The 26,037-nt window shown below is 41.9% G+C and overlaps 1 protein-coding gene across 1 annotated transcript in view; it reads left to right on the forward strand.

Annotated features, from left to right (window-relative positions):
- Positions 1 to 26,037, forward strand: part of LOC309721056 (uncharacterized protein) — a 63,185-nt gene that overhangs the window by 11,020 nt on the left and 26,128 nt on the right. Inside the window, exons 4-28 of the mRNA XM_082558399.1 lie at positions 2,358 to 2,408; positions 4,181 to 4,216; positions 4,629 to 4,655; positions 4,820 to 4,846; positions 6,977 to 7,003; positions 7,112 to 7,138; positions 7,648 to 7,674; positions 9,005 to 9,073; positions 9,969 to 10,010; positions 10,491 to 10,553; positions 11,313 to 11,405; positions 11,652 to 11,693; positions 11,787 to 11,804; positions 12,108 to 12,134; positions 12,526 to 12,561; positions 13,430 to 13,456; positions 17,172 to 17,258; positions 17,509 to 17,544; positions 17,622 to 17,675; positions 17,767 to 17,790; positions 17,861 to 17,914; positions 19,478 to 19,522; positions 19,693 to 19,827; positions 23,375 to 23,416; positions 23,509 to 23,550. Of these exons, the coding sequence (XP_082414525.1) occupies positions 2,358 to 2,408; positions 4,181 to 4,216; positions 4,629 to 4,655; positions 4,820 to 4,846; positions 6,977 to 7,003; positions 7,112 to 7,138; positions 7,648 to 7,674; positions 9,005 to 9,073; positions 9,969 to 10,010; positions 10,491 to 10,553; positions 11,313 to 11,405; positions 11,652 to 11,693; positions 11,787 to 11,804; positions 12,108 to 12,134; positions 12,526 to 12,561; positions 13,430 to 13,456; positions 17,172 to 17,258; positions 17,509 to 17,544; positions 17,622 to 17,675; positions 17,767 to 17,790; positions 17,861 to 17,914; positions 19,478 to 19,522; positions 19,693 to 19,827; positions 23,375 to 23,416; positions 23,509 to 23,550 (1,158 nt within the window). The remainder of the gene's footprint in view (positions 1 to 2,357; positions 2,409 to 4,180; positions 4,217 to 4,628; positions 4,656 to 4,819; positions 4,847 to 6,976; positions 7,004 to 7,111; positions 7,139 to 7,647; positions 7,675 to 9,004; positions 9,074 to 9,968; positions 10,011 to 10,490; positions 10,554 to 11,312; positions 11,406 to 11,651; positions 11,694 to 11,786; positions 11,805 to 12,107; positions 12,135 to 12,525; positions 12,562 to 13,429; positions 13,457 to 17,171; positions 17,259 to 17,508; positions 17,545 to 17,621; positions 17,676 to 17,766; positions 17,791 to 17,860; positions 17,915 to 19,477; positions 19,523 to 19,692; positions 19,828 to 23,374; positions 23,417 to 23,508; positions 23,551 to 26,037) is intronic.

The following is a 26,037-nucleotide window of genomic DNA, read 5'->3' on the forward strand; positions in this document are numbered from 1 at the left end:
ACACGGGGAGAACATGCAAACTCCACACAGAAAGACCCCGGCCTGATGGTGGAATTGAACTCAGGACCTTCTTGCTGTGAGGCAACAGTGCTTCCCACCGTGCCATCGTGCTGCCCATTGATATAACTGATATCAGTGGGCATTATATTGATATAATTATTCAACACAAAAAAGTTCAATCAGTTTTTGATTTAACCATCGGGAATGCGTACGATTGGCAACCATTTTATATTTATATGTCCCATGTCATTGAACAGTTTTGTGGCAAATAGAGAGTGAACCCAGATGCAGGACTCAGCAGACAGAATTAATCTCAAAATCACAGCTTTAGGATAGGATAGGATAGGATAGGATAGGATAGAACTTTATTAATCCCTCGGGTGGGTTCCTCTGGGAAATTCGACTTCCAAAAAAGCACAGCAACGACCGAAGTTACAGTTACAGAATTGTTATATATATATACACACACACACACACACACATATATAAATACAGAGACAAATATAAATAAAATATACAAAGGGGATAAATAGAATAAATAGGAATAAAAAATAAAAATACAAGTGAATTGCACATTTCAAGTATTGAGTCTATTGCACTGTTGACTATTTACAAAAAGTATTGCACAAGGTATTGTACAGTGAGGTGAAGCGGCACTACAGCTTAGTTGTTCCCCCCTCCTTTGTCCTCCTGTCTCCCCTCCCTCTCCCCTCCAGAGAGGAGTTAAACAGTCTGATGGCGTGTGGGACAAAGGAGTTTTTAAGTCTGTTAGTTCTTGTCTTGGGGAGAAGCAACCTGTCACTGAACAGACTCTTCTGATTGTTAATGGCCGTGTGCAGAGGATGCCCAGCATTGTTCATAATGTCCAGCAGTTTCTTTAATGTCCTTTTCTCTGCCACTGTCACCAGAGTGTCCAGCTTCATGCCGACCACAGAGCTAGCCTTCCTGATCAGTTTCTCCAGCCTGGATGAGTCCCTCTTTGCTGTGCTGCTCCCCCAGCACACCACAGCATAGAAAAGTACTCCAGCAACCACTGACTGGTAAAACATCCTCAGGAGCTTCCTGCAGATGTTAAAAGACCTCAGCCTCCTGAGGAAGTACAGTCGGCTTTGGGCTTTTTTATACAGGTGCTCTGTGTTTAGCTTCCAACTACTCAGAGCCCCTCCTAGATGGCCAATCTCCTTGCCCCATCTCTAAGGGAGAGGCCAGCCACCCTTCGTAGGAAGCGCATTTCCACCGCTTGTGTCTGCAGTCTCGTTCTTTGTTTACCGCAGTGACCTAACCCTCGGAGATAGACGAGTTGTCCCTGTCGTCCCCAGACTCTCCGTCCTCCATGAAAGACGGGCTAGTGGGATTAAGGAGATCCTCAGCAGCGCTTCACTCACACATGAATGTAAACATTTCTTAAAACCAAAGGAGCAAATAAAGAGTGCAGAATAAAAACACTGGATCAAAGACCCAGGACCATGACAGTGACAGTAATCCCACACTGCAAATGCTTTTCTAAATAGAAAAAAACACAATGGAACATGATCAGTGGCAGAGTGACAGAGAACGGAACAAAAAGCAGCAAATGAACCAGAACCAGAGTTAAGCAATGTGTGGAGAACTATTCCTGAATGCTATTCAAAGAAATTAGAAGGAAGAAGGTTGTCCAAGAGACAGTAGTTCAATACGTAATTGCAAGTATCTCCCATTTTCCTAGCAAAATATGAAGAAACAAGAGGTTGCGCTTCATGCATTACTGCACATTTTAATAACATTCTTCCATTAAGTCTAATCATTTATAGAACCCTTAACCTCCTAGGACCTGGCGTCCACATATGTGGACATCACATTTTGGGTTATTTAGACCAAAATACTCAATTTTGCTCTGCAAGGGCCTGATATCCACTTACAAGGACATTATACTGCTACTGTTCTATCGAAATTTAAAATGAAAATCCTCATATGTGGCTCTCATTTTTGTTAGAAACAAAAATTAGGTAAAAAAAATAAATCTGCTAATTCTTTGTTTTTACATTCATCAGGTCCCAATCAGCCCAAATATCAAAGAGAAATTAAAAATGCATGCCGTGGAAGAGTTCGGGTCTTAGGAGGTTAAACAAGGATCAGGAGTTAGTTCAGTAGCCACTGGTGTTTACCCACTATCACCAAATTTAAACCAGCTTAGAATTTAAACCCCAAGTAACCAGACATTGGTGTCACATCAGCTTTACATTTCTTTAAACATTTAAACATTGTATGTGATGAATTGCTGTAGCCATTTACCTTTTTGTTGAATCCCTCTGATAATATTTATAGATGTGAGTGCTAGAGGAAGGAATCCCTTTTCCTGTCTTTCTGTCTGTTCATAGGGAGCACCAGGTGAGCCTGGCCTGTCTATCATTGGACCAAGAGGACCTCCTGTAAGTGTCTCTCCCTAGAACTACGAACCCTTTTACCTTTAATCACGTCTGCTTGTCTATGCAGCAAATGTCTTTATTAGCTACCACTGTTGTAGAACTCATCACATCAGTTTTGTGGACACCAACAGACTTTTCAGCTCTATTAATTAAATTAGACAACTCCTTACTTTTCAGGTTTGTGGAGTACTGAGCACGGATTTATGTTGGCTCGGCCAAATTGTCTTTATTCAAGACTGAGTCACTGCTCCATGACAGAATATTGTTATATAATTGCAGAGTGCATGTGTAAACGATTGCATTGGAAGTTAAGTTAGACTGGATCACTAGTCATCGTTATTTTATCAGGGAACAAAGCTGGACGCTCCATCCTTGTCCAGCTGGGCTCACGGCTAGTTATCCAGTCATACTGGTTTCTCTTGTTTTGACCAAAATTCTCAGGTGACAACACGAGTTGAATGTTTCTCCCCGTTTATAGTTTACAGGAGGGCAACTAGCCAGCCTAAGCATCTGTTTTTCTTAGTGTTCATTATTATAGTCTATCCTTTTGTATGCCCACTTTTCCTGTATTGTAATAGGCATTTCTAATAAATAACAGGCTGCAGAAGAGACTCTGCACAGGAGAATCCAAGAAGAGTCAGTCGCAAACACATTACAGTTGTGAACAAAAAACAGAGCGCTGAGGAAAACAGGAGGTTATGCAACCCGAGGCAAAACAAATGCTTCAGCATCTTTAGCATTTTCAAATTCAAATCAAATTCAAATTTTTATTTGTCACGTACACAGTCATACACAGTACGATATGTAGTGAAATGCTTGGACAACTGCTCGTGACCTAAAGAAAACAAAAAAGGAAAAGGCTATGAATAAGAAAGGAAATAAATATGAAAAATTAAAAAGGGTAAATTTAACTAGGAAGGAATAAAATATAAATTAAGGTTAAAAATGAAATAACTGTACAATACAAATTAGAATGAAGGGTAAATTTAACTGGGAAGAATAAGATAAAGATAAATATATAAATTAAAGTTGAAAATAAAATAACTGTACAACAAAATACACAATACACAATATAGAACTATATAAGAATGTATGAAGAAATCTAAATATAAATAAATATATACACAATAACAGCAGCTGTACAAGTATTAACTGGAAATGAAGAATATAGTGACCAGTGTTGTGCAAAACCAAAGTCCAGAAAGTCCAGTGTGTGTGTAAGAACTGTATGTGTGGGTCAGTACTGTGTGGTGGTGTGATTGAGAGACCGTATCGCCTGCGGGAAGAAGCTCCTCCTCAGTCTCTCTGTGTTGGTCTTCAGGGAGCGGAATCGCTTTCCTGACCTCAACAGAGAGAACAGTCTGTTGTTGGGATGGCTGAGGTCCTTCACCATCTTCCTGGCCTTGGTCCAGCACCGCCTGCTGTAGATTGAGTGCAGGTCAGGGAGCTCGGAGCGGATGGTGCGCTCAGCTGACCGCACAACCCTCTGTAGAGCTCGTCTGTCCTGTCATTTTGTCATGTCACTGGGTTGGATGAATATGTGGTACATTTTGAAGCTTCACAGTCATTGCTGGCCTGAGGCGAGACAGAACATTTTTCAGTATCTGATTTCCTCGTGTACACAGAAGGAAATCGCACACAGTGTATTCACCATTTACAAAATACGTAAAAATAGCAGAACCGTTCTACTCTCAACTACACTTTTCCAGGCTTTATGTCAGACTGTCGGATGCATGTTAAACACTCATGGTTTTCTCTTTTTTTCATCTCTTTAGGGACAACCTGGTACAAGAGGATTTCCAGGATTTCCAGTAAGCTATAACCACCTGTTTGCCAGGGTTGTTTTTAGGCTATAATACTTCATGAATTAGCTGGTGATTGACGATTTTACTCATATAAAATATGTAAAAACATTTTCTGCACTCCTTTAGATAAAATGGAACATCAAACCAAAATATTACCATCTTCTCATGATTAGATTGCCACTTTGTGAGTGCTGCTCAGCACAGTAAACACAGACCAATAACTGTTTTAACTAGTAGCATACTGGTAACAGCACCTTCCTTCTACTACCACCAGCACTGCCATCTGTATGTCTGAGCAAGATACACAGTCTTTATTTAATTGCCAGTGTATTTCCTAAAAGTTAGAAATTGCATCTTTGTGAGTCAGGGACTATAACACAATCTAAATGTTGTACTGTCTTCTCCTCTCCTCTCCCAGGGTCCAATTGGGTTAGATGGCAAGCCTGTGAGTACCATTAAGTTCCTTTTGCAAACTGGAAGAACTGAATAATTTAGTTCCTTCACTGGTCATTAATAAAAATTCTACCAGCCATCATCATCTTTATTATTATTTTTTAGTTTAGTGATGTTATATGTTTGGATTGATTTAATTGTTTTGCCTCCACAAAGGGACAGAGTGGACCAAAGGGAGACATGGTAAGTCATAAACATAAATAGTGCCAATCAAGCACTCGTTATAATATAACATGAAAAGTACACAAACAGAACAAAAACAAAATCTTGTCCCGTAACTACCTGGTACTTCTCTATTTCCCGTGCTTCTTATTGCTTGTTGCTGTCTGCTGGGACAGACACATCTGTCCCTGCATTCTTCTGCTCCTTGTCAACCTCCACTATATGTTGGCTTGACTGTGTGGAACTCGACGCCCTGTTGTTCTTAACCACCTTTGGTGGTGTCTCCCACTGGGGCTTAGGGACTGGAAGTCCATATGCAGTCCCATCCTACAACTATCCTGCAACAAGGTCTGCAACCCTGGGCCTGTCAGCTGTAGTAGACTCTTGCCTCTACGGATCTGGTGTTTAGGATCTGTTCTTGTGCTGTCGTCCTCTGTGCTGTCCTTTAGCCATCGTTAGCTCTCTCCCAGCCGATCGTCCCGAGCAGTTGGGTAGGAACAGGAACCGTATCCGGAACAAAAGTCCATCACCAACCTGCCAAGGGAAAACTCTGGCTACTAGCAATTCTGTTTTTAGAAATATGACACAGGGTTATGTCAGTCAAAGGTTTTAAGGTTAATAATGAACTGGTGTGTAACTTTGCAAAAAATGTCAAACTCTGTAGTTTTCTTTGTTTCCCTCCCCCAATTGGACAGGGGGGGGGGGGGGGGGGTGTAATGCAAATGGCCTGATTTTTGTATGACGCTTTTCTACTATATCTGAGCACTTGAAGTTCTTTACACAACCTGCCTCATTCACCCATTTACACAAGCACGTTTTTCTATAATTTTTAAATGTAAGTGTTTTCAATCTGTCATTCACACACTCTCTGATTGTTGCATCAAGTCAAGTCAGCTTTATTTAGATAGCACATTTAAAAGACATCAAGTGTGGGCCAAAGTGCTGAACAGAGGGATAATATAATCAAATAAAACAGAATTAAAATAGATAAGATAAACAACATCAGAGAGCAAATTGGGGTTAGTGTCTTGGCCGAGGATATTTGGCATGCAGACAGGAGCAGCCAGTTTTCTCCTTAAAAACAATGTAGGTTTCATAGACAATTGTGAAACTATCTGGGAATGTTAGGGGAAACAACATTCTTCCCACTTTGTATGGCTGGACAAAGTTGGACTGAAAAACAGCACAGAAACACTAATCATGGCAGCACAGGAACAAGCTTTAAGCACAAGATTGATAGAGGCTGGGGTCTACCAGGTTCAGGCTGCACAGACTGTTCCCTGAGATATTCCAGCACACAGCAGAATAGTGCAAGATGCTAGCTGGCAGGTTATACGTGCCATGAGCAAGTGGCTGTCGTAGTACACAGGGAGATCTGTGATGATTATGGCCTGGAAGTCCCACGGTCGTATCCAATTATCCAGTGGGATATGGCCTTTAGGATGGTTGAAAATGACCCAGCTAAGATCCAGTGGGACTTTCAGATACAGACAGGCCAAGTTCAAGCAGAGGAAGACAGCTGTAGCGTTAGATGTAGCTATACCAAGTGATAGCGACATCGGGAAGAAGGAAGATGTGAAGATTAAAAAATACCAAGAGCTGAGAGAAAAGATGTGGAGTGGTCCCTGTGGTAATCAGAGCACTCAGGGCAGTGATGGCAAAAATAGAAGAGTGGCTAAAGCAGATCCCAGGAATGGCAGTCGCAGGAACCTAGTCCTAGGAACACCAAAGATACTGCCCAGGACCCTCAAGATCCTAAGTCTCTGGTAGAGAACCCAAGTTTAAAAGACAGAGACCCCCCACAGGGCAAGTGGAGCAGCCCTGTGCAACAAAGTCGTTCTTTAACAAATTAAAAACACAGTGAATATAAAGTTGGGATAGACTGGATGGATTTGTGCCCCTCTTCCTGAGTTCTTTAATAAACCAGTTGCTGAGATCTGACAGCTACTTGTGCAGGTCACATCCAGGCCTTAGTGGGAAGTTAACCTGAGTGGGTTCGTTCCTAACAAGAAGTTAGAACAGTCCATTTTTCAGTTTGATTGATTATTCTGAGAAAATGATTTTCACTCATGTTAAGTCTTTCACACCTTGCAGCAGCTAATCAATGCCTAGGTCATATTTAAGACAAAGTGTTTTCCTGGTGTCTTTCAGGGACAGCGTGGTCCTAAAGGACACCCAGTAAGTATCTGAGACCTGATGTCAGTCCTCTGATTACGCACTGCTCAGCTCTTTGCTACCTTTGTAACCAACTCCTCTTTTCTTTACTTGTGTTCTTTTGCTGTCCAGGGGGAACCTGGACCTAAAGGGGAGAAGGTGAGATTTTTATTTTTCATGTTTTTCTTTTATTATGGCTGGTGAGTGTACTACCCTTTATTTGATGAAAGAAGTACTCACACCATTTAATTAAAGCATCAGAAGCATAGATTGTATATAAAAGACGGGCCACTGATTTCTGGAGTCCACATTTGAAAGAGTAAATGTCTGCTTATGGCTTCCATCATGTTGTTTTTTAGAATCAGGGCAAGATAGCACAGAGCTTATCAGCTTTAACTAGCATATCTCTACAGTGTGTGGTAGCAGTAATGTAAGCAGTGTGTCAGCCTCAGAGGGCAACATTATGACACCATCAAGGTGTATGCTATCACATTTGGGAAAACTCTTCTTGAGCTACAGAACTCAACACAGTTTCCATAGACTAAACTACACTCACCGTGTGAAAGGGCTAGGGTTAGGGTTATGGCTCTTTATGCCATTCAGATCAGTTTCATTTTTCTGATACTCTAACGATCTCTTTCTAATTCAACTTTTTTCGTTTATTCAAGGGTATCTGTGGCGATTACACACATCGGGTAAGGAAACATTACTACTAAACTAATTCTTTGCTGGTTCTCTTTCAGAAGAAGTCAAAGTTTAACATATTGAGTGTGTTATTATTATGTTCTTTTTTTAAGATTAACTAATAGAGTCGTTAACGATGACAAAAATAGATGAATGATAGGTAGCACATGTGGAACTGCAGTTCTTTGGCCCTCTGTCTCTGCAGTTCAGGTAGCTGAGGGAAAACAGGGTCCCTACCAGCAGCATGCTATACAGACAGATGTGTATGATTGCCAGGAAAAAGAGTCTGCTATGTAATGGAGATTTGTCTGATAAATTAGCCTATTTTTAGCTAGTCTTTAAGTTTTTAAGAAACCCCTGCAGCAGTCTGGAGGGGCATTCCTATGGTATAAACACAGTCCAGGCCGCAGTCTTAGGGAATTGCTGTTTGTGGAGTTCAGATGTTAATTTAGTCTTAGTAATAATAGACAGGCAACAATGTCTTGTCAAATACTTCGTTTCCAATATTTACAGGTGAAGATGGCTCTAATACGCCACTGCCTTTTCAGTTATTCACCTAGCTCAGCAGAGAGTCAAGCTCCGCCTACCTCTATGCTTTTAGGAGGGTCAGGTTGAGGTGGTAAATCTGCATTGCTCTGCCTTTGTCAATTTGCACAACCTCATAATCAACATCCACCACTACCATCACCTCAAAGGGCCTTGGGCATTTGAGTAATTTGAAGTTGGATGAAGGGACTGATGCAAGTGGATTTTCTCTGATAATTATCTGGTTCTAGTTGTTTATTAAACAACTACCATTCAGAGTTTGGAAATGGCTGCAATCACAGCTTTGTAAGATGATGACAGATGTAACCTCAGAGATGGTCTTTCCCTTTTCACGTAAATGGCCTCCTTGACTCTGCCCTCAAACCAGCGTTCCTCCCTGTCCAGGATGTGAACATGCTCATCATTGAAAGAGTGTCCACTGGCCTGTAGGTGTAAATAGACTGCAGAGTCCTGGCCTGACGAGGTGGCTCTTCTGTGTTGTAGTCAGAGGTTGTTTGGTTTCTCCGATGTATAAATCCTGGCAATCCTCCTGCACTTAACAGCGTACACTATGTTACTCTGTTTGTGTCGGGGGACCCGATCCTTGGGGTGGACCAGTTTTTGGTGCAGCGTGTTTTGGTGTTTAAAAGCCACAGAGACCCGGTGTTTAGAGAAAATGCATCTCAGCTCTTCTGATACTAAAGATTCGATTATGTAAGCTGGGCGAATGTTGACCTCAGTTCTGTATGTAACTTTCTGTTTGATTTGATAATGAAATGGTTTGTTGCCTAAAATGACAATTTCCATGGTGTGTAGGGCCTCTTTGTGCAGGATCTTCCTCTGAAAACCCTGGCTGCATTACGATCAAGTCATACTCTGTTGAAGGTTTGTGGGTGTCTCTGAACACCCTGTTTGATAACCCTCACTGGGTGCTGCGAGGTCATGCCACAAAGAGAGCCAGTGCCCACGAACAAAGGCACTCGTCAACCTTCTGCTTTCCACCCAGAGAAAAGAATAAAGATTAATTAATCAGGATCAGCTTAATGCATTTCCTTTTTGGTGACACAAAACCTTTACTGAGTATTTACTTGATGCTTTTTTTAAAAACTCCAAGTACTCTTTGCTACAAGCCACAGTCACACATTCAGTCAAGTTTTATTTTGTCAACGTAAGATATCAAAAATCCTTTAAGGAGCCTTAAATTTCCACTTGTCAGCATGTTCATTGTTTGTCCTTTAGTTTTGCATTTCTGATACTTTTTCATTTTTATGCATCTCAACATAAAGACAAATATTCCCCACAGGAAAGACCATTTTTATCTGATTCATTCTTAATATTAGCAGCAGGTGACTTATATCCATCTAAAGCTGTTCTCAGTTGTGGTGGATCACTGTAATGGTTGGAGACAAAGCAGCAGACTTGCCTACTTTTACTCTTCCCTCACCTTTGCTTATAATCTGCTGTATGTATTTCCATAGAACTTCTAAGTGATCTTCTGAATAAAGAGCGTGATTGGTTACATAGCAAAACAGGCATCGTCTAACTGAAGTCAATCAAATGTAACATTGGATACGTGTTAAGACAGAGAAGACTGGCCAGGAATTATTTTGGGTTTACTTTATTGATAAAGGTGCTTTCGTTTTAGTGGCATCATAAAGTTTGTGGAAATATGTACGCTTTGTAAAAAGTAGGCACGTTTCATGCACTTGGGAAAACAAAGCTCTCATCACAGGTTTACTTGTACTGACCTTTTATCTGATCGCACTGGTCATCTCAACAGAAGCGACGTATTGTACAGCCCTGTGTTGGACAGTTGGCCACAGTAAGTCTGAATATGTACTGTAACTCTACTGCTGTACTCTCTTTGTGGCAAGACAGGCTCCTTCCTCTGCTCCACTGCAATCTACGGGCCTGAGTAACAGTTAATGGGGATGCTGATCCACAACAAATCCTGCACAGCAAACAGAAAGGCTCTCTGCTGGCATCTAAGAAGCAAAACAAAATTCAGCATATAATTTAGAGCATATCAGTGCATGGACCATCCCCTTTGCAGCTTCAGGCCTATAGTTTGCTTTACTGGGGCCTCTTTTTTAGATTTCCTTTCTTCAGCCTTATTTCCTTTTTTCTAATTTGACTTCCCATTTCCTTTCATCCTCATTTCTTTTTCCCTCTACATCCCTCCCCCTCTATCCGTCTTTCTCCTCTTCTACCCTGTTTCCTTTCTTTGGCCTCCTGGTGACCTTTGCCCTGTGACCTTTTTGCATCGCTGGCCACCTGTGCTTTGTGACTTCCCCCCCAGCAGATGTTGCCCATCACCGTGCGCAACATGCCCTCAATAAGCCCTCTAATATTAAAACGCCTCAAGGTACAATTGTGTATGTCCCCTGCTTGCCATCCAACTTCTCTTCCTTCCCACAGCTTCTCTCTGCTGCCATGTGTGTGTGTGTGTGTGTATATATGTATATGTGTATATATATGTATATATATGAAGGTGTGCATAAAGCTGGACAACAATGGTACAAAAATTGTGTTGTATAGCTTGTGTAGCATTGAATTAAGATAAGATGATGGTTAATTAAATGTCTCTGTATGATGGTCTCTAGAGTCACAAGTAAAATGGTGTTCTTGAAGGTTTTCATATTTTACACCAGCCTCAATCATGTGATTGGTTTTCAGAGCTTTTGGATACTTGGGGTTTTTTGACCTCATTGACAGGGAGGGCATTCACATCATTGAATAAGAAAGGCACTCTTTCTATTCACTGTCTTCTTGATCCACACTGGTAACTGTGGACAGCAGTCCAGAAAATGAAACCTCTGTGATTGTGTTATTGCTAAATGACTCTTTGGTCACTTTTGGAGCATCTATTGACCATATGCTTGCATATCCTGTCAGCTGAGGGTCACAGGTCAAGCATGTAGAAACTGGGTATTAATTGAAAAAAGTCATTGTTCTCCAGCATAATAACTGCTCGCCCTGTTCCTTAGCTTATCTTGCTCTCTCCAACACCACAGCACTTGCTCCCCACCCTTTATTGAATTGATTGCAGTGTAGTGTGAGGTTGTTTGGACATGGCTGGTGTGGCTCACTGTAGAATGACAGGTTTTAACTCAAACTCTCTTAGCAGGGCGAGCCTGGAATACAGGGGCCTGCGGGACCTCCAGGGCCACCCGGTCCACCGGGAACACCGGGATCGGATGGGGCCAATGGCCCACCGGTGAGTCTTAATCTGAGTTTACCTCTTTATATATCCTCTGGTGTCACGCACCATGGTGTCAAATTTAAATTTAACAGACTTTTCCATCTCAGACAAGATTTAAGAGACTAACTAGTATAAAGGTTCACTTTATATGAATGTATTTACTGTTATGCTCTCACTAGAGGGAGGGGCATAATGTCATTGTTCACAAGATTATGACATGGCTCGTATAGTCTTTGTAAAACAAAGTTTTATGTCACACAGGGTAAACCTGGAGAGCCAGGCAAACCTGGAAAAGACCCAAGGGTAAGCATTAGTGTTGTGACTCGTCATGTTTTTCTAGAGCCTTCACATTATTAGTTCATGCAACATTAACGTTCTTCTTCCTTCTTTATGCAGCTCTTGCCTGGACTAAAGGTGAAAAAACATTCTTTCTAATACAAAGTGCAAAATAAAAACAGCATAGCATCACTGTAGCCCGCCGTGATGAATTTAGAGTTGTAGGAGTCAAACAGGCCACATGACACCAAGTCAGAAAGTTTTCAGTGTGCCTGATGCAAACGCTCCACATGATGCATTAATTGTTATGGATTGTTTGAAAGCAGGAATGTGAACTGTGAGCTCAGATGTGACGCAGAGATGTGAAATGCTTACTGCGGTAAATCAAAGCTGAATGTATAGATGCTTTATACATATACACTTATTGTTTTATGTCTTCAGGGTGAGCCAGGTGTGCCAGGACAAAAGGTGAGCTCCCTTCTGTGTTTTACATTTAAAAAGTATTATTTCAACTATGCTATATTCCAGTAGACACATTTTTCCTTATGAACGGAAAGAAATGACCACTTATTTACTAATGATGGACGTATGTATCATGTAGCTTTGAATACCTGCGTACGATCAAAGCAGAAAGATTAAGGAAGTAGTATTTTATTTATTTTTATTTTAGTATTTTATTTATTTTTATGTTCATAATGAACTCTTATATTTTTACTTTAAAAGGGAAATAAAGAAATAGGGCTCAGTTTTAATAAGTTTCGAGACACCACTTTGATCATCTGTTGGCTGTTACTGTGCTTTCAGTGTTTATTAGTGTTATTATTTTGGTGTTTGTATGTGTGTCTGTTTGTCTCCACAGGGGGATCGAGGTGATGTTGGCCCAGCAGGCCCAAAGGTATTTACCTTCTGCTTTATGTTTGACCCAAAGCATCAGGAGAAACTCTCCAACACACTCTAAGCTTTTAAGATCATCCTCTAAGGTTTGAGGACAGTTTGCAGGATACAGTAGCTTGCTCCAAGAGATCTAATCTCCTGATGACAAGTGCCTTTAAACCCTATCACTGGTGACAATATTACTATTTATTTATTTATACTGTTTATTATTTACGGTTGCGGATGCTGTGTTTTTCCTTGCTAGTCTTTTCTCTCTCTCTTTCCTTCTGTTAACTCTCTTCCCATTTTCTCTTTCTTTCTCTTTCCTGTCCTCCGGTCCTGTCCGTTCTCAGTGTAATAACTCAAAATGAAAAAAAAATAATAATAATAAAGGTCCAATAAAATATGTCAATCAAGTGGACCAGTAAAGCTGTACTGGTTTACATGGGAAAATAAATCCTTCAGACTGTCCTTGTCCTTCACACAATGATTCTGATTGCTCTAATGTGGACAGGACATACAAAAAACAACAAAGACAATATTATTATTAGTTTGTGTCTTTGTCCAAACTGTATAATCGAATAAACAGTTGTAGATTTTAATGTCTCTGCCATCTGGATATGAACAGTTATAGCAACGAATTCACAGTATAAATCTATAAGATGTGATTTTGCCCAAGAGCTCAAATGTTGGCACTTGTGAAAATAAGCTGCTGCTCTCCTTCTGTGCAGATTATTGTAAATGTTCCATCTTATCTGTTTTCTGCCATGAGCCCATCAGCTCACTGACATGAAACATTACTCACTGAAAGGACTACAAAATATCGTGTGCGCCATCTAGTGGAGAGTATAATTATTGTTAAATTTACAGCATTGTTATCTGCTTCACAGGGAGTTGGGGGAGACCAAGGAAATAAGGTAAGAGGAAGTAAAATAAGGCACCTTTTGTTTTTTCTGAACTACTCACTTTAGTAAAGTAAAGCTGAGTTCAAAGCTGAAGAGCCCGACACAGACTTCTCTTCATAGTTTCTGGCCTTAATTCCACGAGAGGATTTAATTCAGTTCCATAGTTTAAGCAGCTAACAAGAGGAGGCTGTAGCTCTACTTCTGTCAGCTCCCCGTCTCCCTGTGGTCTGTTTCCCCTTGGATGAAGTGGACTGTCTGCTTGCTTGAGCTAATGTTTCCATGCACTGTGTGGGGAGGTGAAAGAGTGAGGGCGTTCCCAGAGAGAGGCGAGAGAATGAAAAATAAAAGCCAAGCAGGGAGCTTGTGTGTGTGGCATTTTAAGGATTATTTATTCATGCCAAGATGGCAGATGTCACTGCTGGAGTCTGGGTGATAGGAACATGCTTTAAATGTATGAATCAGTAGAAACAGGCTTCAAATCCTTCTGCTGTCTGTCTCTGAACACAGGAAACTGGAACTTACCTGGATGCACTTATGTCTTAGATGCTTGTCATGTCTTAGAGGCTTTACCACAGAATAATTAAATATGAAGACATTTATTGTCTTGTTTTTCTACATGGTGGACTCTGCTTCCTCTGTCAGCACTGCAGCAGTCCCAGCAGACCTGGGCTCACAGTACATCTCTGTACTGGCCACATTAGGATGGCAGGGTATGTTTTCTCCATTAGGGGCCTCAGACAGATGGTGGCAGGAGGAAGGTTAAACTTGTATAGCATTTTGTATCCACAGGGAGCAGCAATCTGTGAAGGCTTTTACTCTTTAATAAAGAGAAAGTGATTTCACAGGCTGAACCTTCAGTGCCCAGAAATAGTTGCACAAGGAAGAATAATCTATGAACTTATGGGAAATTGGTCCTATAATCTCAGAGAAAACTCCTGAAACTCCCAGCAGGAAGCTCAGGTCTAATGACACACAGGGAACAGACACATCCAACACCTCCATCAGTCATTGTTGCAAAATACTAACATAGGTGGTGTTTCTGAAAGCAGCTCTTATTAAAATTGTCTGTTCTGCTCCCATATTTTAAATACAATAGCAGTAAGATACTGGATTTCATGACCAGGAGAAGTGTGTGCCCACATTTCCTTCACTGCAAATGAGGAGGAACAATTAAATAGCCGGAGGAAATGATGAAGAATAAGATAAGAATAAGCAGGAGGGAGATAGACATTATTTCACACAAGTCATTCTGTTATCCAATCCAATGTCTGACTTTATGAAGACATTTTAGTTGCTTAGTTGAACTTTACACATTGTTGACGGTTCATCTGCTCATGATTCGCAGCAGGAAGGACTTGCAAAGGATAGAAACGGACTAGAGGTGGCTAGAACAATAGTAAAGTAAACTGTGCAAATCTAATTGAAAAGACATTTAAAAGTTTCTAGAATACGAGGTATTCAGTGTGACATGGTGACTGCACATATACTTTCATGTCCTGTTTATAAGATTGGGGGAAACCTGCAGTCAGCTGAGACTGAAGAAGTCACCTGGATGATGACAAAACGTTTCTCCCACAAAACGCTACGTCCAGATGAACAGAATCAACTTTTGGAGATGCACATATGCTGTTAGAATATCTTTCAGATGAAACTTTTCAGTGGCGTTTTTCTTGTTTCTGTGTCTCTGTGACACATTGAATAGGTGTTGAAGCAGATACTGTCACTCGTTGGTGCACACATGGAATTTGTAAGCGGTTATGGAAACTCTAGCAGTAGGTGTATCTCCTTGTGCTTCTTGACTGTCAGGACACTGGGCTGCAACACAAACACAATGAAAGCAATACTGCAGTGTCATCACTGGCTGATTACGGTCTCTTCAGTGTAAGAGTTGCCGATAGGTCTTAAAGGTATCCGTATGTGTAATTTGTTTTTGTAATGGAAACTTTGTCAGTGCACATATATCTACACACACTGTAGGTCACAGTAAAAAGAAGTGTTAAAATGCAAACTTTGTGAACATTGGACAAACCTTTGAGTTTACTAATGGGACACTGGGATCATCTCAAGTGAACTCTTGTGTTTTGAACCACCACATCCCAGGTTGTCCTGTAAAAGTCCAGCAGCCATTTCTAGAGGAACTCTGCTCATTGTACCTTCTCAGGCAGAGCGATCTTTGCTGGGCTTTTTTGACCAGTCTGGAGGTGCTGAAGGTCCATGTCATATCACTGTAAGAACAAGAAGCACTCGGAGAGCACAACCTCCATTACAGCAGCAATTAGTCAATGAAATTTTAAAAAGTTATTAGATCTTTAAAACAGCTAAACACAGGCATTGCATTTTCTGCAGAAGACTCATATCTGCACAGCTGAAGTGTTTCAGTCCAACTTTGACTCAAGATCAAGAGGGGCAGCGATCATGATTAGCAACAGTAAACAATTTACGGTTTATAATGTAAAGGCTGATTCAACTGGGTGATATGTGATTGTGGCTGGAAAACGATGCTTCTTTGCACCTAACTAAGACCTTGGAAGACAACCTCGATCAGTTCCATCCTCTGGTCAGACCACATCTGAACCCCCTTCACTTCACTTACCAGCCCCACTCAGAGTTGTGGAGCTGATCAACCTTATCTACATTTTCATGTTTTTTTTACATTTTCATCAATTTTCATCAGGCTGACCCTGCTGGTTAAAAAGCTGACCGTGGTTATCAGCCTGCTTCCTTGGGGGTTGTGGTCCAAGGTGACTTGGGCCTCTTTGTCATGGGGAGGGGAGGGGGTTCTTGGGCACTTTGGCCAATCTCGGGTCACGCTGACATGGTCAGCCTCCGGCAGGTTGGGCTGCCCCTTGCCTCTGATTCTCTGGGGCTCGTGTCTTTTGGCTGTGAGGGCTCAGTTGGGGGCCTTCATTCTTCTTCTGGGGTGCAAACAGTTCTTATAGATATGTGGCCTTGGGTCTTGAGTACTTTGGGGAGCTGTAGATGGCCCAGGTCTCCTACGTCTTTCTCTACCTCCTTCTGGCCCCTGGGGTGCGCCCTTGTCATGTCTCATCCTCATTACCAAGGATATGTCGTGATGAACACTCACAGACACTTTCTGAAAGTTTTGTTAACATGATAACTCGAGAACTAGGCAGCGTAGGATTTTTACATTCAAACTGTAGGTGCATCCACTAAAACTCTCAGATGAGTTTGAATCCCTGTGACACCTTTTCTGAACATCACCTAGAATCTACCACGAGGCGGCCACTATTGTTTTTTTCACTCTTTGTGGTTCATAGTGGTTTTGTTTATTTATGGTGGTTTTGTCATCTTTCTGTCATCATAGCTTGTTAGTAACTCACCCATTTCAGTGTGTCAGTGAATATATCCGTTCCAAGATGGCTGTCTTTCCGTGCTGCTGGATTTTGCTCCCTCTTTGACAGAATGTGTAGTCTTAATGATTGTTTTCATGAAACTGGCTAATTCTACCAATCATTTCTATCAACCTTCATATTGCCACTATTTGTTCAATTCATGAAACAGTAAATGTTTAACTGTTAGAAGCCACGGACAGAACGGTTAGACAACAATGTCCCCCAGGGCCACTTACCAGCTTACTATGTATTTATTTGCTCTGGAACTGCTGACAGTATTCTTCAGAGGACTGATTATTCTTGATTTTCATGGAGATAAAATTGGAGATAACAGTGTATGCCATTGGTTAAGACCTTTTCTATATGTATGACAGGGAGAGAAAGGAGAGCTGAACACTGGAGCCCCGGGAATTAAAGGAGAGCCTGGTTCACCAGGACTGCCGGGACTAAGAGGACCCAGAGTGAGTGAAATACAATGCCATGAAACAGCAATGCAATTATTACTTAAAAAATGCTTAAGTAACTCTAACTCTGTGAAGTTACTGCATAATATTAGAATATTTTTATTATAGGGTGACAAAGGATCCCAGGGAGAAAAAGGAGGATAAGAGCACTAGAAATAAATTTTGAAAGGGCCTTTATTCAGAAAAATATGAATCCTATAGCATATTTATGCCTAACCAAAGTCTTATGTCTTACATCAACTAATAGGGGGAAGCAGGTATTCAAGGCCCAGCTGGCCCAAGGGTAAGTTCTGGATGAAATAAAAGTTTTTATTAACATGTGTCCACTGAGTTGACAAATGGCACATCTGCACCTTCTAGGGTCTGCCAGGCCCGACTGGGGAGCCAGGAAGGGCTGAAATCCAGTATGAAAATGTATGTCGCTTCATATGAGTTTCACTTTCTCATCTACAAAGAAAGTAACACATTAAATAAAGCATTAGTAACATTTAATATTTCTTCACAGGATATCCGCAACATCCCCCTGATGGTGAGTATTTTCTAGATTGTATTGCACAAAATGCAAACATATCTCATGACTGAATCTCTCATCCTTATAGGGCCCTCCTGGATTACCTGGACCTCCAGGGACACCTGGAATCCCTGGAGCCAAGGTAGGAGAGTATTTTAGAATAACACAATGCCAGATGATGCTTGCATGCTGTATAACTAAACATGCATACTTTTGTCATCATTCACAATGAATATATGGTAATGTGCATATTTTACACTCCCCTATGGTTTCAGTTTTTTGTTCTGTGGTCTACACAGGCTGGGGTTTGGTGATAAATTATTTTTCTCTGCTTGTCCATCAGGTGGATAACTAAAAATCTTGTGTAGTAAATTTGACATTGGCAATGACAATTTATTAATGTGCTACATTATTGCGTTACTGTGTGAGAATGTTGCAAGACATTTTTATTAGTGACCATAAATGTCTTTTATTTGATCTATCTTCTAGCCTTGACACTCTGCCCTCTGTTCATGCATAGCACTCACAACTTATTACTGACTCTGTGGTGGAAGAATCTGTAGAATTGTTTGCTAATAATCTGGCTGAGACTGATGGTATAAAACTGGGTGCAGCTTCCTTCATTTCAGATTGTACCGGCCAAAGTGGCATCTCTCAAATCTCCTCCTCGGATCACTGAATCTATCCGCAGTTTTAGGTGACGTTGCTGTAGAGCTGAGCAGCTGTGGAAAGCCAGAAAACTTGAGGCACATAAGGGTTATTAAAAGGAAAAAATTCCTTTTAATAAAAAATAAAATGATAAAAAATGTGAGAGTAGGAAAAAGAGATCCTAAGGTTTTCTTTGATACACAGAATAGCATTGTTTGTCTCCAGTCTTTTCAGATAAGGATTGTAACAACTTTTTAACATTTTTCCAAGAATTGGATAAATTGGACCGTCTTAACACAATTAATGGCTGGATGGCAAACAATTTTCTGCAGCTTAATACAGACAACAGAGCATTAAGGCCCAAATCAGACAACGTTTGGTGTCTTTCTCATCCACTGTAAAAGCTGCTGCTCGGACACTTGGGTTCATCTTTGACTTTTGATGCCAAAATCAAGTCTGCAAGCCGTTGTTTCTTTCTTCACATAAGAAATATCACTAAACTCAGGACTTTTGTCTCTAGAGGTGAATTGGAGATGTTTGTTCATGCCTTCATCTCCTCCAGATTAGACTATTGTTATTAGGACATGTGACATGTAAATGGACTCCTTCTTATATAGCCCTTCCCTATTCTACCTGAGCACTGACAATGCCTCATTCACCCACTCATACAAGCAGTTTTTTCCTATTCTGTTTCTACATAACTGCTAACATTCGCACACATTCATACTCCAGTTGAGGTTAGTATCCTGCCCAAGGATATTTGACATGCAGACTGGAAATGAACCACCAAACTTCCAATCAGCAGATGACCTGCTCTACCTGCAGCCAACCCAATGCGACATTTTACATAATAGCATGAATGTCTAGTCTGGTATTGCTTAAAAATGTTGATTTGCAGATAGAGCTGCAAGAGTCTGCATTAAAACAAACAAACAGGCTGTGTTAAAAGAGGTTTCTCTTTCAGTCATAATGACATTGGTGTGGATGTGCAGTTATTGTAAACGAAGACAATTGTCTGGTTTGCCTAGTTGGTGATGCGACCTTGGTTTGTCCTTAGGGTGAAGTTGGTCTACCAGGTCCACCAGGACTGGATGGAGAGAAGGTAATATTATGTTGTCTCCATGTTATTACTCAGGTCTGATTTTATGAGGTTCCTAAAAGTGATAATTACACTTAACCATCACTGATTTGATATAACACACATTTAATTCATGCAGATTTCTGTTGTTTACATTTAATAAAGTGGAGCAACTTATGATCCTCTATTTTCAGGGACCTCGAGGGAAGCCTGGAGAACCTGGTCTCCTGGGCCCGGCAGGTCCTGAAGGTCCCAGAGGAGAGGGAGGTGTCATGGGCTTTCCAGGACCCAAAGGCACCAAGGGTGACATGGGTCCATCTGGATCACCTGTAAGTGACTACGTTAACCACACAACTGTCTTTGAAGTTCCACATTATCACTGTTCCACATCGTTGTCATCCAGAGGGTACATCTTGGTCTTTCTCGCTACACTCTTATCTAATTAAAGACTTGGAAGAGACCCCGAGAGTGTCAAAGACTGTAAGTTGGAGTTCTGTGCAAGAAATTAACTGATGCATTTGCTATATTTGGTGGATCAGGACATCTTATTTTAAAATTTCTTCTAACAAATTTATTGGGGGAAAAATACAGATTGTTTGGAATCTGTCAATGCTGGGACATATTTTTAATATTTGTGCATGTTTGAAGTAGATCTTTCAAAAAATATTTATTTGTTAAAAACTATTTACTGAACTTGGAGGATAGAAATAATGTCTCTATCCTATAGTGTTAGAATCAATCTGATATCAGAACAAATATTTGGATTGATCAGCCCACCTTTAGCAAACCATCTCAACCTCGCCCACCCCGAATGCACTTCTGTGCAGTTTTCTGTGAAATGCTGTTGCATATTTTAAAATCTCAGTTTCCCTTTTCTTCCATCCTCATGTTTGCATTCACAACATGTTCTTCTTTGTTAGTATTGAGTGAAGTCTTGGCAGACGATAGAGGCGATACTGCCCCCATCGCTTCCTGAAGCTTATTGCAGTTACAAAAACACATTTACGTGATGTTAGTATATGACCTGTCAATGATAAAATTGTACATCAACAAATTTTTATAGTCAATGACATTATGATTATGCCGATGAATTGTTGCAGCAGTAATTAGGTGCATTATATATTTATGAATTTAATATGCTTAGAAACCTTGTAGATCTTCACTACTTGGGTGAGATTTGCTGTATAAGACTCGGGTTATGCAACAGATGTCTGACAGTAAGACATACAAAATGTAAAACAAAGTAGGCACCAGGCCCCATGCACTGTTGGACGGACCAATCGGAGTCTGCGCTGCGGGACTGTTTTGATCACGCGGACTGGGAAATGTTTCATGTGGCCGCCAGAGACATTGATGAGTACACAGACTCAGTCTGTGGATTTATCAGGAAATGCGTGGAAGATGTCGTCCCATCCAGAACAGTTAAATCCTTCCCAAATCAAAAACCCTGGATTAACGGAGATGTTCGCGCGGCACTGGCGGCACGGAACACCGCCTTTGCCTCCGCGAACACATCGGACTACAAACACGCACATTACCAACTCCGGAAGACGATCAAAGCAGCCAAACGTGAGTACAGGGACAGGGTGGAGCAACAGTTTGACAACCCTCGGAGTATGTGGCAGGGACTAAACACGATCACAGACTTTAGAGGGAAAACCAGCACACCGCAGACCACGGCCTCTCTGCGTGAGGATCTAGACGTATTCTACGCTAGATTCGACGCAGCGAACACCATGAGACCGGACAGTGTGCGCACCGCGGATGACGTCAGGGCGCACACTGTGTCTGAGGAGGATGTGCGGAAGTGCTTCAGGAAGGTGAACGCACGCAAAGCTACTGGTCCGGACGGGATTCCCGGCCGCGTCCTCAAGTCATGCGCGGCTCAGCTGGCTGGAGTGTTCACACACATCTTCAACCTTTCCCTCTCTCTGTCTGTAGTCCCAGCCTGCTTCAAAATGGCCACCATCGTCCCTGTACCCAAATCCTCCACCATCTCCTCATTGAACGACTGGCGACCTGTAGCCCTGACCCCCATCGTAAGCAAATGCTTCGAGAAGCTGGTCAGGGACTTCATCTGCTCTGCACTACCCGACTCACTGGACCCTCTACAGTTTGCATACCGCCACAACAGGTCCACTGATGATGCCATAGCCCTGACACTACACACTGCCCTGTCACACCTGGAGAAGAGAGACACGTATGTGAGGATGCTGTTTGTAGATTACAGCTCAGCATTCAATACCATCGTTCCCTCGAAGCTGGACAGGAAACTGCAGGATCTAGGACTGAGCAGCTCCCTCTGCAGCTGGATCCTTAGCTTCCTGTCTGACAGACGCCAAGTGGTCAGACTGGGCAGCATCACCTCATCCCCCATCACACTGAACACTGGTGCTCCACAGGGGTGTGTACTGAGCCCTCTCCTGTACTCACTCTACACCTACGACTGCACAGCCACTAACAGCTCCAACATCATTGTGAAGTTTGCGGACGACACTACAGTGGTGGGTCTTATCACCAACGGTGATGAGACGGCTTACAGGGAGGAGGTCAGCGCCCTGACCCACTGGTGTCAAGACAACCATCTCACCCTCAACGTCGCAAAGACAAAGGAGTTGATAGTGGACTTCCGGAGGTGCAGAGAAGTACACACCCCCATCACCATCAACGGCGCTGCTGTGGAGAGAGTGAGCAGCTTCCGGTTCCTTGGAGTACATCTGGCTGAGGATCTTACGTGGTCAGTACACACAAACAAAACAGTGAAGAAGGCGCAGCAGCGCCTCTTCTTTCTCAGGAGACTGAAAAGATTCGGCATGAGCCCCCGCATCCTCAGGACCTTCTATCGCTGTGCCATTGAGAGCATCCTCACTGGATGCATCACCACCTGGTATGGCAACAGCACCGCCTACAACCGCAAAGCTCTCCAGCGAGTAGTGCGGTGCTCTGAACGGATAATTGGAGGTGAGCTTCCCTCCCTCCAAGACATCTACAGGAAGCGGTGCCTGAGGAAAGCGGGGAGGATCATCAAGGACTCCAGTCACCCCAGCCATAAACTGTTCAGACTGCTTCCATCAGGAAGGAGGTTCTGCAGCATCCGGTCCCGTACCAGCAGACTGAGAGACAGCTTCTTCCACCAGGCCATCAGACTGCTGAACACGTCATAGACACCTCAGCTTCACTACTAGAACTTCAACATTATGCACTCCACACTGTATATAAATGCCACTTGTTTTGCACATATTCAACTCTGTATATTTTATATATTTTATTATTATTATTATTATTATTATTTTATTTTATTTTTTTACTATTTAATTTGTAAAAATGTGTATACACACACACACACACACACACACACACACACACACACACACACACACACACATGTAGGAAAATATTTAGTATACACATCCAGAAATGCATACACTATTATATATTGTACATATATTTATTAGTTTCAGGTTGGCCATTCTTGTATTTTGCTCGTTTGTGTTGTTGTGTTTGCACATCTCTGTTGCTTGTGGGGCTCGCACACAAGAATTTCACTCGCATGTGCTGTGCCAGTGTGCCTGCACATGTGATGTGACAATAAAAGTGATTTGATTTGATTTGATTTGATAACTATGTGACCTTATAGTACACTGAAATGTTCCCCTAACAAATGGTTCCTGTGTACGATGCTATGCAGTGTTGCCTCTCAAGCTGCAAGAGATGGCTGGTTAGATGGCTGTGAGGTAGTGAAATGCTGTGCTCCAAGTGCTGTATCAAATCGCACAAGTGTAGTATGAAATCACAGATGTCCTGTAATAGTTTTGTAAAATATGGAAATATATCACGAACCCTTTGTCCCTGTGTCTTTCCCACATATTGTTACAGGGTCCAAAAGGTGAACCTGGAGATGGAGGAAGGTTAGAATCGGTAAGGATTATTTATAAACTGAGTTTTATAATTTTCTGCTTGTCAGTGCCTTATAAGCACTACTTTTAAAACTGTGTATACCCTGCCTTTAGATCTATGGTCCTCCAGGACCCCCAGGACCAGCTGGCCCAGCAGTAAGTCAGATATGCCGCGTAACTCTTATCTTTAAAAACAAAAGTAATGCATAACTGTAAAGGTGTTTCATGTGACACACTAACCATGTTTTTAAATGATAAATAGGATGCTTACCTCCTGTCCTTATTGTCTTTATACCCAGTTTGAGCACTAAAAGCATGTTTTTCGTTCACCCAATCACACACACATTCACACAGTGCTTATCTATGTCTAAACCATTTATTTAGCATTTACATGCACATTCACATGGATACACTGTGGACAAATTGGGGTTCAGTATTTTACCCAAGAATACTGTGAAAGATAACTCAAAGAGCCGGGGATTGAGTAGCAAACTTCCTCTACAACCTCAGTATGATCTAATGAGCCTTCTAATACGGTCAAATACATAAACAAGCAATACCATCAAAACCACCTGCTAAATATTGATGATTGGTGTAAAGTTTGGGACGAAGTTGGAGCCACAGACTGGAGCATTACTGCAGGGCCTCAAACAGTGCCCTGTGGTTTGAAATCTAAACTCCCCAAATTCCACCAACATGTTAAGTGTCCTACCAGGGGGGACAGGAAGCTGGGCCCCTGTACATGGTCTTACGTTTATGTTGCCCTGTGGTCAGTCAGGCCCCACACCTGCTTGTAACAAGCTGTACGTGGATGCTACATGTGAAATTAGCATGACTCCCTTTAAACATCAAGTTCAACGTGTGGCTTGAAGGCCAAAACGGCAGATAGTTCCTGTGCTATGGGATGCACTAATCAGCATTTATTTACAGCTGCCAGAAGGGCGTTGAGTATAGCACAAACATGTGAGGACACATCTCTTTACCTGCCTTACAGGCCAAATCGCACTAATCTCCACAACAATCCAGGCTCTCAGAGGTGGCTAATTTAAACTCCAGGAATGGTTAACCTGACGCTGGAAAAACACTCTTTCAACTTTACTGTTTTGACATGACGTTAATGTGACAAATTAGTACTACTGGAACCTTTCTAGTCATACACAGTGAAAGCCCAAGTCAACCAAGCATAAGATTTAGGTGTGGTAGTTTATTTAAGATAGCTATGCGACACTTACCTTTGCTTTAATGATGAACACTTTCTTGTTCTTCAGCTTCCACCAGTGTTGGTCAAGTTACTTGAAAAAAGTAATTAGTTACTAATTACTGATTACTTCTCCAAAAAAAGTAATCCCTTAACATGGCAGTAACACTGCCCATCTCTGGCTTCCACATAGCAATATTATTTACCCATCCAAATTGAAAATAGACGTAGAAGTCCATAGTTTGAAAGGTTGCATCCTGGCATCAGCGTAAGGTCAGTGATTTTCTACAACAGGGGTCGGCAACCCTGGGCACGCGTGCCACATCTGGCATGCGAAGGGTTAACTGATGGCACGACCATAGCTGGACTGGCCATCGGGCATACCAGACATTTGCCTGGTGGGTCGATGGTGATTTTTCGTTTTTATGGGCCGATGTCTTTTTCTTTTTTTTGTAACGGCATAAACAATGAAAGGTGGTGGATTGGCCAGATGCTGGTTGATGTGTAAAAATAACTCAGTTGTTTGGTTGTGGCTATGGCGGAGCTCCCACAGAGGCCAGCAGGTGGATGAGGGAAAGGGGAGGCAGGAGGAGGAGAGACCGGAAGTGGCCGCCGGTCCGAGTGTCAGGTGAACTGAACTTCAGGTAAGAAGTTATGACCTGCAGTCTATCTGGGTCAGATATAAACCAAGTTTAGGTGGAGTTTATTTTCGTTATGCTGACTTTTTACCGTCAGTTACAATAACTCGTACTGCGTACTAGCTAGCATGACGGAGTTTCTATACAGCTGGATGGGTGCTATGATGTTAGTGAGAGTGAACTTATTTGTAAGGTTAGTTAGTAGAGTTTCCAACTGACCTGTAAAAAACGGAATCGTCCCGCATTCAGAGAAAATATTACGCGTTTCGTATTGAGCTGAAAAGGAACACAGTTTGTACTTCAGCTAGAATGGAAAAAGACACAACGCTGGAGTTATTCTGCATCTTTACGCTGCAGCTGCCTCTTCTCCTCTCATTCTCTCCCCCTCCCTCTCCTGTTGCTACTTCAATCATGAAACTGATCAATGATCAGCTGATCGGCTTTTCTCTCTTGTTTGTTTATCTCCCACTTTGCGCCAGAAACAGGAAACCAGCCGATGTCGCGCTAAACAACAGCAGCACGTTTAAGCTTGATCAGCTGTTGTTAGAATTGATTTAATATTCATTTCTAGTATCAGCTGATGTTTGCTGGAGCCACAGCTGTAAAGCTGCTGGTCATGATGTCGGTTTGGATATGTGGTGAGAGGGAAACATGAAGATGAAACCAGGAGATGTCCTTACTGAATCATCAGAGCTGAACAGTGATGGAGAAACAGGTTTACCTTTTAGGTGACATGGATGAGTTGAAGTTATGAACTGTTTCTGAGAGACAAATAACACCAGGATCCTTTTCTAAGTAGCTGACAGC

This window comes from Aulonocara stuartgranti (assembly GCF_965226115.1).
Source record: "Aulonocara stuartgranti genome assembly, chromosome: 13".
In the NCBI taxonomy this organism is placed as follows: domain Eukaryota; kingdom Metazoa; phylum Chordata; class Actinopteri; order Cichliformes; family Cichlidae; genus Aulonocara; species Aulonocara stuartgranti.